At 30.0% G+C, this 15,603-nt stretch overlaps 1 protein-coding gene across 1 annotated transcript in view; it reads right to left on the reverse strand.

The window, feature by feature from the left end:
• Window positions 1-15,603, reverse strand: part of LOC142324410 (homeobox protein Nkx-6.2-like) — a 144,095-nt gene that overhangs the window by 52,844 nt on the left and 75,648 nt on the right. The window contains exon 2 of the mRNA XM_075365240.1: window positions 4,007-4,173. Coding sequence (XP_075221355.1) covers window positions 4,007-4,173 — 167 coding nt within the window. The remainder of the gene's footprint in view (window positions 1-4,006; window positions 4,174-15,603) is intronic.

The following is a 15,603-nucleotide window of genomic DNA, read 5'->3' on the forward strand; positions in this document are numbered from 1 at the left end:
TTATTAAAGAATTTTGCTTACACTTTAGTCTCTAGCTTATATTATTATTCTTTTTTTTTTTAATTTATCATAATGAATGAAAGTACTATGAAAATCAATAGCGAAATACATCAAAATAAATCAACTTTCATAAATAATATTAAGTTAAGCTAACAATTTTAGTTATATAATGGAAAATAATTTACGCTAAAAATTCTTATTAATTAAATTTTAATTAAGTAATAAATTAGTAATTTAGTTAATTATTTTTGAAAAATTAATACTATTTATTATCAAACGATTCAACTTTAATGGTGCCATATGGTACGCGTGTTGATTTTATTTTCGTCGTTAACGAGGCCAACAAAATGTTGTTAGTCGATGGAAGTTTTATTGTTCGGCTTATAGCCAAATTTAGCATAATTAAATAAAACATAAATAAATTTAGATGACTTTTTGATGTAAATTAGTCGTCGCTTATAAACAAGAAAAATTATGGATGGTTATCTACAATGAAAATAATATTTCTCTTTGTATAAAATAATTATTTAATCTAGAAACCGTTATAGTAAATCATGTCGTTATGAGCTTGTGTTGATAAAAGCTCTATGGCTTTGCGGGTAAAAAAGATTTATACGTAATTATCCTTCGAGTATAACCTTAAAATTTACTTTATGATATTCTTTTTTAATTTCAAAAACTGCTAACTATCTGACAGTTTAATTGTTATCAATTCTTATTTATTTATTATTACATAGGACTTTCTACAAATTTATTTTGACGAAGAAGATCATGTGCGCGAAATAATTTGTGAAAGATGTCAGATCTACGTACATGTGTTACTGTGAAAGACCGATATCTGGCAAACGTCTCCAATGAATGTCGATATGAATTTATACCTCGGTGAAAGACCAAAATATTTGCTTATTCTAACTTTCGTCGATATATGTCGACAAACACAGATAACCTCTAGTGGTGGTCGAAACGATAATTAGAAATTTAAAAAAAAATCACCCAATACCCTCGTAAAAAAAAGAAACCCTCATAAAAAAGAAGTTTAAATTTAAGCCAAACATAAACTACGTTCGTTTCGCTCGCTAAACATATCTAATTAACGTTAAATATATAAATTACATATGTTTTTCTACAACACTGAAGGCGATTAACCAAATTCACCGTATTTATAAAAAACTTAATAATTTTTTTATATTTTATAAATTGAAAGGACCAATCAGGATATACAGAATATGTTAATTGCATGAATGAACGATAAGGATACAAATAAATGCTCAGATGGTTTGCCCTTTTTTAATTTTTTATCTATAAAAATATTTTTAATCAACTTTCAACAACAGTACGTGCTGAATGTGGTGAATTTGATTAATCGCCACCAATGTTTGAGAGTAACATATATAATTTGTATATTTAACGTGAATTAGACGAGTTTAGCGAGCGTAGATTATGTTTGGCTTAAATGTAAAACTTCGTTTTTTTACGAGGATTTTTCGAAATCTATTTACCGTAGAGATTGGCATTGGTGATTTTATTTAAACGTATTTTTATGGTTTCTATCCTCACCAGAGCTTACCTGTGTTTGTCAACATATACCGGTGAAGGTCTGAATAAACAAGTATTTTAGTCTTTCATCGAGTATTTGGTATGTGTAAAATACCGGAGAATATTAACATTCACTAATTTCGGTGTTTCACGATAATATATGTATGTATATATATAATTATTATTTAAAATACTATTTTACTATTATTTGTACATTTTTTTTTTTTTTTAATTTTTAGTAGTGTATTTCACTGACTAAATGATTTTTTAAATTCATCAATTCATGTAGTCAATTTTTTCTGTGTTTTCCTGTCTCCTCGTGCCGCTGCACCCAACAAAAAATATTGCTTTATATAATTTAAACAGCTAGTTTTTTATGAACTTTGCTTCAAAATTAAGTAATATTTCCATTTAATTATGATGGCATTGTGATAAGATTTCGAGCTGTAATAACTTGTTTAATCGTTCCGCAGAGAAAAAACAAATAAACATTTTTTGAAGAATTTTTTCTCGATTGTATTTGTTAGTAGAAAGCTTGGAGAGGTTCATAGGCAATATGGCTCTTACTAAACCACACAAATACCAAGGTCGTACGTAGTATGTATACAGGTCTTTACACCCTTACCACGGAACCGATGGGCATTTAGCCAAAACTAAGAGAAACCTCCGTGGTAGACATCAAGGGAAGGAAAAGGGATAGATAACAAAAAAAAAGGGAGGGTAACTGCAAACTGATTGAAAAAAAAACAAGCCGTACTTTAAAACTCCTAAGCGATATAGGTATACATCGCCTATATCGTATACGTATATCACTCAGATCGCTAAGGAGATCAGGTTACCACTACAAGATGGAAAAAGCGTATTACGTATCAACAGTTTTTGCATTGATACACAATTTTTCACAATATATATGTGAAAAAAATTTCAGTTTGTTTCATTTAGTATATGCTTGAAAATAAGCTCAGGTTTATTAAAAAATTTCTTCCCAAATCCATTTCTTACCCAATTGGGTAGAATAAGAAATATTATAAAAGCTACAAATCTTACGTCTAGCTGCGCACTGGAGGGATCGCACTGAATTAACAAATGCCAAAAAAAATGTTATCAAGTTTTAATTTAAGTGCTCGGATTTTTATTTTGAACTAGCTGACTCAACATGATTCGATATGGCTAGATTTGAGTACATATATAAATTAAATGAACACAATTGAAAGTTTTATACGGCTGCAAAATCATCACATTTAATACTGAACATTAAGAAACTTGCAAAACATTACCGAAACTTTCACTTTATAAAAATCAGAATGTAAATGAATCCAATTGGAAAAACAACAGCACTATCTATCGGATTTAATTCAAACTACTCTCTAAACACAGTAGTCTGTTCAAAGTACCCGTAACTTTCTTTCAACTAGTCAGATCGAGGATTTCAATAGCTTTAAACCTTCTCCGGACAACGCGAACCATTTTTCAAAATCCCGCGCATAAATCGGTCCAGTAGTTTTTTAGTCTATAACGGACACACCTTCGAGCATTGCATTTTATATATATATATAGAAGAAGAAAGTCTATTTGTATGTTTGTTTGTTTGTTTCATAAATACGTCAACACCGGCGCCACCTAGCGAGTATAGTTTTTGCAAAAATACTTCTTTTTACGTGACTAATGTATGTTCTGAATATGAATAAAATTGCATAAATGCAATGTTTCCTAATAACTCGACTCCAGCGCACCTAGCGGGTCCAAACTAATTCAGAAACCTTCACGGGCGTATGCACAACTCACCAAAATTTCATCGCAATCGGAAGAATAGTATAAGATCGCATGCGGGACAAAGAAACAAACAAACATTCATTTTTGTATATATAGACGATTAAGATACAGAAAATGTAAAATAGTTTAATTTAATTTTATTCAGTTTTGAAAGAAATGTAAACATGAAATCTATTACGATCGAGTTAAATAATTAAGGATATCGCTTTCGTTGAACTTGTCATCGACTGGATGATTCGAGTTGAGGTAAAGATAGATTTTAATTTGCGACGTAAAAAGCATATAAAATATTAGTAAGTTAAAGAAAACATATCGAGTAAGAGATATCAGACTTCTGTTTGAATTCTCAGATAGTTATAATATTATAATCGGGAAATCTCTGAATACTTTGTTCAGCTTTGTAGAAACACCCTCTTCGGCAGTTGTCTCATTTGTGTACCAAGTGTCCGCACTGTTTTTTAAATTCATGGGCTGCCAAGCTAGTATACGTTTTTGGTTAGAATTAAACTATATCGTGGTCACAATTACAGTATCGAAAATTCGATACCAATTTATAATAGATTCACTTGGCTTCGAATTATCAATCTTTAATACCGAAAAGCATCTTTTGACAAAGTTTAGAACTAGTAAAAATAATATATTATTTTATTTTTAAACAATTATATATTATAAAAATAGTATTTATTATATTATTTACCTTAACTTGAGATTCTGTCATTCCAAGCGCATAAGCAAGTTTCGCTCTTTCTGGACCGGCTAAATATTTTGTTTGTTCAAATGTTTTTTCCAAAGCGAATATTTGTTGACCACTAAATGTTGGCCTGGTGTGTTTCTTTTTTCCATCTTTTTCTGCCGCTGCACTCACTAAAACAAATTATCCAAAAAAAACATTCATATACTACATATCTATAATATGTATATATATATAAATATATATATATATATATTATGTGACTTAAATTGAAATTTACCAATAAATAAAAGATTTAGAAACGTAAATACGTAAAAGAAGAATGAGATTTTTTGACCATATTTATAAAATGAGTGACGATAAACTTACAAAACAATTATTTAACTTTTACAAAGGTAGAAAACCAAAAACAGGGTGGCATCTGGAAGTAAACCAAGACGTAAAAAAACGAAATAAAATTGAAAAAAGTTGGAAGAATACAGTTTCGAAAAACAATTGAGAATTTTAAACTAAATAAAAATGGAAAACCAAATAACAGTTCCAGAAAATTTATAGAAAAGTTTAAACAAGTAATCTCAAAGAATGAAGTTCTGAAAACACAGAAAAGATAGGAAAAGAAGTAAAAGAAAATTCAACGAAATCTAAAAAGGTATAATCGAAAGAAAAGTTTAAATTAGCTAATTGTTATAATTATATAATTTACGTTATTTTATTCATTATTCTTTTTAGTTATACAAACTACTTAATATGCCAATTAAAGTATATAATTTTTTAAGCATTATTTTTTTAATGCATCATTGTAAGTATCATTGTTTTTATTGCTTTATTAAATGTTATTTTAATGCAAATTGTACAAGAATATTTTTTCATCGTTTTATATTTGAATGTAAACCTTTAATAATAAACACAAAACATACCCATTAATTTTCTCCATTATTATCTTGTTTTTTTTTTTTTTACATCCTGAAAGAGATTGTTATTAATTTTCTGTGCAATTAAATTTCAAGGAAGTTTAATCAAATTTTGATTTCTTTTCTAAAGTGATTTTGTTGGTAGAACAATTTTTAATTTATTTAAATGAATGAATATTTTGAAAGAAATGTTTATGAATATATATAGTCATCATTTATCACATAAATATTATGATCTTTTAAAAATAAAATCTATTTTAAATTTGTCAAAAAGATTCATATAATTTAATTAATAAATATCTTAATTTAAATCTATCATACAACTTTTGTTAGTGTCTAATAGAATACTTCCATCGTCGTGTTAGTATATACTGATTATTTATAAAAGATTTTACTGATAAAAATAAATATTTATTATAATCTGTATGTGATTACACACATTTATTTGAATTTTATCTCGTATCGACTTGTTCTTATATAATGAATTAAAATATTTATATTTGATGATGAAAACTTGTTATAGAAATAAATAATTTTGAAATTACGAGTTTCGAATAGTAAAATTTAATACTGAGTAAACTTTTTTACTGATTTCTTCTCTTTTCAAGTAACTGGATTATCAAAAGATTATGGAGGTAGAAGAATTTTGTAATTTGGGAACTAAAATTACTAAAGATGGACGAAGCAGGAGCGATATAAAATGTCGATAGCACAGGTAAAACGAGCCTTCAATCAGAAATATAATTTATTTACATCACAAATTAATTTAAACGTCAGGAAAACATTTTTGAAAGTAAATGTTTGGAGCGTAGCATTATATGGAAGTGAAACTTGGACGATCAGCGTACCTGAGAAGAAAAGATTAAAAGCTTTTGACATGCGGTTCAATAGGAGATCGTTAAAAATCAGATGGGTGGATAAAGTGACAAATGAAGAGGTATTGCGGCAAATTGATGAAGAAAGAAAAATTTGGAAAAATATAGATAAAAGAAGAGACAGACTTATAGGCCACATATTAAGGCATCCTGGAATAGTCGGATTAATATTGGAGGGATAGCTAGAAGGGAAAAATGATGCAGGCAAGCAACGTTTGGAATATATAAAACAAATTGTTAGGGATGTAGATGTAGGGGATATACTGAAATGAAACGACGCACTAGATAGGGAATCTTGGAGAGCTGCATCAAACCAGTCTGATGACTAAAGACAAATAAAAAAAAAAAATTATCAAAAAGTTTACGTCTTGCATCACCAATAAAATACTGCATTAAGTAGTGGAATCTTGTAATAGGTGTAAATAAACTAGCAAAAATTTGTAAGTTAATATAATAATTATTTATTGTATTTCAGTTTTAAATTATTTGAAATTATTTCTGCAAAAATTACAACTTGGAAAGTTTGTTGAAATCTGTTATCGTTTATTCATTAAAAAAATGTAAAGTGTTTCAAATCCAGGTATAAATCTGAAACTAATTTAAAATGCTGACGTAACCACGATACCCTTTTTTTTACAGTAAATTACATAAACATATTCCTATCACTACATAACGTAAGTTAAAGAAAACATCGAGTGAGAGATATCAGACTTCTGTTTGAATTCTCGAATAGGTAAAATATTATAATAAACTATATCGTGGTCACAAATACAGTATCGAAAATTCGATGACAAATTATAATTGATCCACTTGGCTTCAAATTATCGATCTTTAATATTGAAAATCATCCTTAGTATCTTCAATTCATACTTTTATATGGAAGGCATATAAAAATATAATCAAAAATGAGTTTATGACCATTTTAGGCCTAATTGTATTTTCACCTTTTTGTTCGTTGTAAAACTTTGTTTAATTTGATATTTTTTTCTTTATAGAATGCAGCAATAGCGTTAAATATAACAATATTGTGTTGCAATTTTTGTAAACTTTTTTGAAATATATATTACATTATGAACATATTGGTATTCATTTATATGCTTTATGCTTTTTTTATCTTAGAGCCCAAGCAGTATATTTTTGCAATAACTAAAACATCAAGATCGAAAATATTATTTAATTGCAGGAAATTTAATAATAAAAATGCAAATTTGTTTTAAATAGAAACTGTTGTGTTCGGTAATTTACATTTTTTTTTACAAATCTATATATGTAAAAATGAATGTTTGTCTCTTTGTATGTCTCTTATGCCTTCCTAAACCGTTCATCCGATAGCGATGAAACTTTGGTGGGTTGTTGTGCGCCCGCCCGCGAAGGTTTCTGGATTAGTCTAGATCCGCTACGTGGCGCTGGGGTCGAGATATTTCGGAAAATTGTATTTACGGTCCGATTTGGTTCATATTCAGAATATATGTTACTTACGTGAAAAGAAATAGCTCTGCAAAAAATGGACCCGCTAGATGGCGCTGGGATTGAGATATTTGGGAAGATTGCATTTATGGTGCGATTTGACTCACACTCAGAATATATATTAGTTACGTGAAAAGAAATATTTTTTGCGAAAAATGGAAAAGAGAAATAGGGAGAAAGGGAATAAAAGAAGAAGGGAAAAGGGAAACGTTAAATTTTGCGAAGTTCCATAATGTTCAGTTTTAATAATATTTTATCAAAATTTCATTTGTGTTCATTTAATCTATATATATTCAAATCTAGCAATAGCGAAGCATTGTCGGGTCAACTAGTATATATATAAAAATGAATGTTTGTTTGTTTGTCCCGTATGCATTCCTATATACCATTCATCCGATTGCGATGAAACTTTAGTGAATTGTTGTGCGCACGCCCGCGAAGGTTTCTGAATTATTTTGGATCCGCTAGGTGGCGCTGGGATCGAGATATTTTGAAAAATTGTATTTATGGTCCGATTTGGCTCATATTCAGAATATATATTAGTTACGTCAAAAGAGATAATTTTTCATAAACTATACCCGCTAGATGGCGCCGGTGTCGAGATGTTTACGAAGCAAACAAACTTTCTTCCTTATATATATATATATATATAGAAGACAGAAGATTACCCGTGCTGACAGATACATATTACAAAATTTTACATTTTTTAAATTGGTCCAGAAGATCTCGCACGTAAAAAAGTACGTAAGAAAAAAGAAAAAACCTGAAGATTTCGCAGACAAAAGTATTTAAGCTCTGTCACTTTTTCTTAAGTAGCCAGAAAAAGGACTGTAAAAAAGTCCATTAGTGAATAAAGTGTAAAAAAGAAAAGTGTTTAACAAACTTATATACGGTTGCATAATTAAGATAACAAGATTTTATTAATCGTTTGGGTGTTGTGCGCACGCTCGCGCTCAGCACCTTTGCGCGAGCGCAAAGGTGCTCGCGCAAAGGACCAGCTAGCTGGCGCTGGGGTCGAAATATTTAGAAAAATTGTATTTATGGTCCGAATTAGTTAATATTTGTCCAAAACGACAAAATATTGGTCGACATACAATTAATCGCATGACCATATCGCGCGGGCGATATGGTCAACTAGCAACCCTAGTTGCAACTAGTAATAAGTAACAACAACTAGTAATAACAACTAGCAACAAAGCAACTAGCATCCCCGCGCAGCCGCGACGGGGATGCTAGTTGCTTAATAAAAGTTATTCTCTTAGCAACTGAATGTAAAGTCCAATTCGAATTAAAAATTAATTAGAAATATATTTATTTTATGTCATTATAATCGTCTTAATCGGTCATATTTTTAATTAAATGATTTTTGTATGTTATTCTGATGATGCTCTGAAAGTCGAAATCACACGACTTTTATTCGGTTTTTTTTTTTTTTTTTTTTGTAAAAGTAGTTTTATTATATTATTCATATCAATTCTATGAATTGGTTGTGGCTACATTTTATCAATTAGCCAATCTTAAGATATCTTCTTTTTTTTAGTAAAAATCGTGATATCGGCAACATTTTAGAAAAACTATATCTGTTTTTTTATTCTTGCTTATAAACTGTAAAATTTGTATTATATTTAATAATTAAATGAGTTCTCTCCTAGATATGATCCAAAAAAAATTTAGGAATATCTTTAATTAATTTAATACTTTATATATCTATCTAAATTAAAAGAATAAATATTTGATCTAATGAAAGATAACCAATGGAATAATCGGCATTTTGTTTCGTATCATAAATAACAACAAATATAATCTTATTTGAAAATTTTATTAATAATTACATATAAAATGAATAAACCTTCCTAATCGCCTTCAATATTTCCACTAAAGTCGTTTGATCGCAAGAAATCTCATTTTATTTTGTTGAATGGATTTTATTATAAGTGATTTTTCAAACTAAACAAAAAAATTGACAGATTATTGTAGCTTGTTTTTTTTTTTTCAAGCGTCATTTGTTTTCAATAGTTTATGATAAATCATCATGGAACGCTAAACGTCTCAACAACGGTTCATACAAATCATAAAAATTTATTATCGTAGTAGCAATCGATTACAACTACGTATCGTGCTCTTCGCGATATTTAAGGCGGTCATAATCGGCTAAACAAAAGCACAATTTATCGTTTGGTTAAAGAACTTTTTTCTAATTGATGTTGAAACACCAATTCACAAAATAAATGCAAGAAGTCACAGAATATTGTTGCTGTACAAGTGTTCGTGAAAATCGAAATTTATAGGTTTCACATAGTTTACAACAATTCGACCTTTCCTCAACAACATGGCAAAGTTTACATTAAAATCTTGGTCTACATTCATATAAGATTCAATTACTTAATGAATTAAAGCCACGGGACCACTCTTTGCATAGACGGTTTGCCGACTGGACCCTAGAGCAGCTCGAAGCGGATCCAAATTTTCATCTAAAAAAAAGTAAGAAATCATCTTTTCAGGCTCATTTTGTCTTGATTGCTTTGTAAACAAGCAAAATTGCAGTATTTGGGATGATTCTAGTCCATAAATGATTCAACAGCGATCTTTACATCCAAAGAAAAATCATTGTTTGGTGTGAATTACGGGCTGGTGGCATTATTGGGGCATTTTTTTCTTCCAAAAATGAGCAGTAAATGGTAAACGTTATCGAGCTGTGATTCGTGATTTTTGTTCGCGAATTTTGAATATGTTGATTTGGAATGAGTTGTGGTTTCAACAGGATGGTATCAGATGCACGATGGTACACACATGCTGAAATTATTCAGTTATGCGTCAAAAGTGATTCGAAAATTTCACGAAATGGTAATGTCAACTGGTCACCAAAATCGTGTGATTTGACTTCCTTAGACCTTTTTCTCTAAGGTTGAAATCCTAGTAAAGACAGTTACTTTTATACGGATTTGAATACTAGATCGTGGATACCGTGTTCTTTGATGGTTGGGTTTCAATTAACCACGCATCTCAAGAGTGGTCGACTTGTGACTGTGCAAGACTACACTTCACTTACCCTCATTATATCATCCTCATTCATCCTATGAAGTAATACTTTTGGTTCCGGAGGCTAAACAGAAAAAGAAAGAGGCTTTTTTCTCTGGGGCTATGTTAAGTCACAAGTCTATAGCAACAAACCACTAACGAATGATGACTTGAACATATATTCGACGTTATTAGTGGATTTCAAACTGATTTGTGGGTAAGAGTTACGTAAAATTTTGTTTATAAACTTAGTTAAGAAAATCCGTGGAGACCATGTGAATGATATTTTTATTTAAACATAATGTAGTTATAAACTTCAGAAAAAAACAAAAAGATTCAGAATAAAAACGTTTTAGTTGATATTAATCATGCGTTTTGTATTGTAATTTTATCTTTTGTTCTGAAAATGAAACATCCTATAGTTTTAAATAATGGTAAAATAATATAATAAATATGTGAAGTTTATCTCACAGATTAATTTAGCACAAAAAAATAATTTATCAGTAAATGGTTAAGACTCGGTGTATTAATCTGTATCGAATGTAAATTTGAAAAGATAATACACCTATCTATTTAAGAGTGCTTTGTGTAAAATGATATATTATTTTGTCTTATATTTATTTTATATAAAATAACTTGTAGAGTTTTATTTAAGTTATTTTGTTGTAGTACTTTGCGAGATAGTTCTTAGTTTCAACCGTTATTACATTCGGTTCATAACGCGTTGTTCATACAAATGGAGAGCTAATAGTTTACGCCCGTTGCGGTGCAATATCATTTTTCAAAATTGTCTTGTACTAGAGGAAAAAGAACAAGTCTTCTGCGGTTTGTACAAAAATAAAAACGAGTGGAATAGGAAGAAAAACACCGGGATATAAAGAGCGAAGATTTGAGAGCTCGGAAAGAGAAGGGGTAGGAAAAGGGATGTGAGAATGATGAGGGGTTATCGAGCCGCCATGTTCAGCCGCCTCCACGCATGCGTGTCACCGCCGCGTTGCTTCCGAGCGACCGCCCCCCACTCACCCGATCTAACAACCCCGAAGCCTGTGTTTTTATACTTCACAATTGACTGCCCCTGCAATAGATTCTTATACCACCACTCCCGACATCCATTCGATTCTATTTAAATTCTCACACCGCTCGCACCCGTACTGTAGATCGCGCAAGCTAAAGTGTTAAAAGATCGAATGCGTCGTATCGTGTACTGCACTATTTTATTTTAAAATGATCTTGTAATAATTTTATATATTTTCTCATATTATCGCTATTGAAAACGAGTGCGACCGAATAAATTATGTATTTTCCTTTACTGTAAAATTTAATTTTGTGTAAAAGCTTTCAGATTATTTTATTTTTCTAATATATTTTCATAAATGTACAAATTTAATAAACTCGGATTTTACAGATACTAAATCATAAATTTTATATAAACAGTATTTGCTATATACAGGCTGTTCCTAAGTACTTAATTTATATGCAGTCTTTAAATCCCATTGCGGTTTTGCTTATCGATTTACGTGATCTTTGTTTCCAATTTTTTATTTATTTAGTTAAAATAAATATAATTACATTTTTATTTTTTATTTCAAAATTTCTGAGCTCTTTAAAAAGATTTATCTACGAGTTTCCTTAGCTTATAAAGCTAATTTGGGAAAAATTATTATTTTATTACTTTGAAAATTTGTGATTAATAAAATTCTTAAGCATCTGATGCGCTTTGTGTAATACTGTACGTAATAGTTTTTAAAGTGTATTAATTAATACTACAAAATCCCAGTTGTAATTAGGGAATTCCATCATTTCAATACTTCCTATGACCTTAAAAGAATTTTTTATTAATAAAAAGCGAAATATTTTAACTTTTTTTTCTGATTTTAAGAACATGTATTTTTTATATAATCAAATATTTAAAATCTACTTCGAGAATACTTAATAGATGCGTGTAATGTCTACAATTGACTTGAAAGAAAGAAAGTTCAACAATAATTAACTCCTCTATAATCGGTTTTATTCTGGTTGGCAGAATGTAATTGTTGCCAATGTATGATAATGAAATGAATTCTTTGTAGCGTGTGAAAGAATGCCATACCAGACAGGTAATTAAACTCAGAACCTTTGGATGAAATGCCGATACCCTACCACTCCACCAAGAGGATCGGCTTATATTCAATTTTTTTTTAAATTCTCATTTCAATAAAGTTATTATTACATATTTTTACATTAAACAATAATTTTCAAATTATTCCTCTTAATTTTTTGCGAATTTACAACGAATGATCTTATTTTAACTTTGGCTAGGCAAAACTTAATTTCGTTAAATATTTTTTTTTTTTTTTAGATAAGTCTTCTCTTTTAATTAATTTATAAAATTTGTGTTATTTATACAACAGGATTTTACTGTACAAGGTAACAAGGCGAAGTTCATATTCCTGTAGGAGCACTGTTACATGCAGAGATGGAGATCTAAAGCAACAGTACAGTCTGGGCTTCGTCCTACTGAACGAACTAACATAACTTACCAGTCCGTTCTGAACAAAAAATATTGTCCGTTTAAAGTAGGTTACTGTATGTTTTGGACAAAAATTGAGTAATTTTCTTATAGTAGGTATTTTCTTATAGAATTCGAAATATTTAAGAAAATATCTTCCAATCACCCACCGTCGAAATCATCTATTTCCTATTTACTACGAGGAGTATATTTCTTATTTTCTTTGGCGTTTGAACATGAGAACCTTTAGCCTCTGCTTCTTATCCAATTTTCCTGATGTAAATTACTGTAGATTAGCTTAAGTTTAGCAATCTACAAGCACGTTCCGTCGCTTTCACAAGAGGAACCAACAATCTATTTATTTTTTTTTGTCTATGAACTTAATAACGTAAAACGTAAGACGATGCGCTTGACTGCGAAGAGGTTTACGGCCGTTCACTTGACATCTTAACACTACTATTTTTAAATAACAACTGTTGCAATTCCCAGTGCAACGAACAGAGAATATTTGTTTTTATTAGTAATAACACATCTACAAATTACGTAATGGTACTAGACGCATATTTTAAAATTTTAATCCATAATTCTACCACCCACGCGTCTCTTTTTGTCATAATATCATTACTTAAATCAAACCAATTGATGTAAGAAATTTGTACTTTATTTATTTGTATCTTTTTTTAGTACGACATATTTTCATTATGCTTGTGGTCTAAAGTACATTGACCAAGAGAATAATTGCTCTTGTTATAAAGTAACAGGGCAAAAGAGAAAATCCATTATTTATACAAAAATAGCCAAAATTAAACAGAAGAAAAACGGACGTTTTATTATTAAACAATGAAATTAAAATGACAACATTTAATTTATTAATATGAAATTAACATAAATAATATAATGCTACAAATATATCACAATATCATGATATGCGTCTGACTCCATAATACAGATAATAACGTTAAAAACAGTAATCTAATGGCAGAAGTCGCAGAAGTCATGGCAGAAGTCGCAGTTACTTTACTAGTACCACGTGACTGTACACAGCAGTAGTTAGTAAACTCTCCGAATGTGCACTTTTCCTTGTAGACTAATAATTTATTTTTATAATAGTGATTTATAATTAAAAATACGCCTTATAATTATGAAATATTTAACTGATACAAAAGATATATAGTGATCGAGTGTATACAATATATACGAATATATATGTATATATTCGAACTATCATCATCAATGAACCATGTCCATCTCCGTTTTCGTTTACGAGGGCCGTTCAGAAAGTTTTCGGCTTGACAAAGTTAAAACAAGATTTTTCAAAATAATTTTTTTAACATAGTCACCTTGCAATTCCGTACATATTGATCAACGATTTAATCCACCTCTTCAGTATAACGCGATTTATTCAACTCTGCAAAATGAGCGGTTTAATCAGTTTCGATCTCGTCGTTTGAAGTGAATCTTCTTCGAATGATCCATTTCTTCAGGTCTGGAGAGAGGAAGTAATCTCAAGTAGACAAAACAGGCGAATGTCTGGTAGTACTTCAACCCGTAAGCCTGGAGTTGTGCTACAACAACCCGAGACATGCGGGCAAGCACACTATCATGATGAAAGAGCGCTTTCTTTTTGGATAGATGTGGACGTTTAGCCTAAATAGCATTCATTAATCGGTCCAGTAGTAAAACATAATACTCCCTGACAACGGTTCTGCCTTTTTCCAGGTAGTCTATAACCACATCACCAAGAGAATCCCCAAAAATCGTAGCCGTGATATTTCCTGAGAGGGGAACCGTTTTCAATTTCTTTAGCTCACTTTTATATGTTTCCACATACTGTTTGATCTCTGACATGTAACAGTGAAGTCATATTTCATTTATTGTTATGGAACGTTGTAAAAATCAGCGGAATCGGAAAGTCTAAACACTCTTTCACTCGTTCAGTGGAATTGGTGTTTTGTCGATTGTTAACGAACCCCTTGAGCGGAAAGCTTTTTCATACTCAAAACATCGTGTAAAGTGTAGCGGACATAATCTGTCAAGAAGTTTGTAATGTCAGCAAGCTCGAGTACTTTCATTGGGGGACCATTTAATAGGACGTTGTGGATTTACGTGACGATTTCGTCGGTCGCAAACATTTTTGTGCTACCGAGATTTCATGATCTTAAATGAATGTACGACCTTCGAAAACGAAGGGAATTTAAAGTGGGATTATTTTATTTTATGTTGGAATTGAATTTTTTTAATATAATATACTTTAAATAGCTCGACCTTCAGTTTTATTCACTTTTCAGAAAATGTCAAAAACATGTTTTCTTTAAATGATCACCAAAAAATATCAATTAAACTCATGCGTTTAAAAAAATCAATTAAACTTCGAAAAGCACGCCATCTAAAGTATCATATTTGGTAAATGTTATCGTTTTCGTCATACTTGAGCCATCTCTGTGTCTGTTCAAGAATTTTCCGAATGACCCTGATATTTCCCGCCAGTGAGCTTTCCTGTACTGAATTGTTAAACTTATTTGTTGTTGTTCATTCTCATTTCTTCTCCATTTTTCACTTAGTCTGTTTAATCTTCTTCATTTTCATTGTAAGCCCACATTTCAACGTGTATATATATATATATATATATGTATATATATATATATGTATATGTATATATGTATATATGTATATATGTATATATGTATATATGTATATGTTATATATATATGTATATATATATATACATATATATATATATACATAAATAATAAAAAGACATATTTTACTTAAAAATACTTCATAGTTCATACTCTCTTACACAGTATGTAAGAGAATTTTGTATGATGTATGTGTATTGTCACC

The sequence above is a fragment of the Lycorma delicatula genome, chromosome 5, assembly GCF_047948215.1.
Source record: "Lycorma delicatula isolate Av1 chromosome 5, ASM4794821v1, whole genome shotgun sequence".
NCBI classification, from domain to species: Eukaryota; Metazoa; Arthropoda; class Insecta; order Hemiptera; family Fulgoridae; genus Lycorma; species Lycorma delicatula.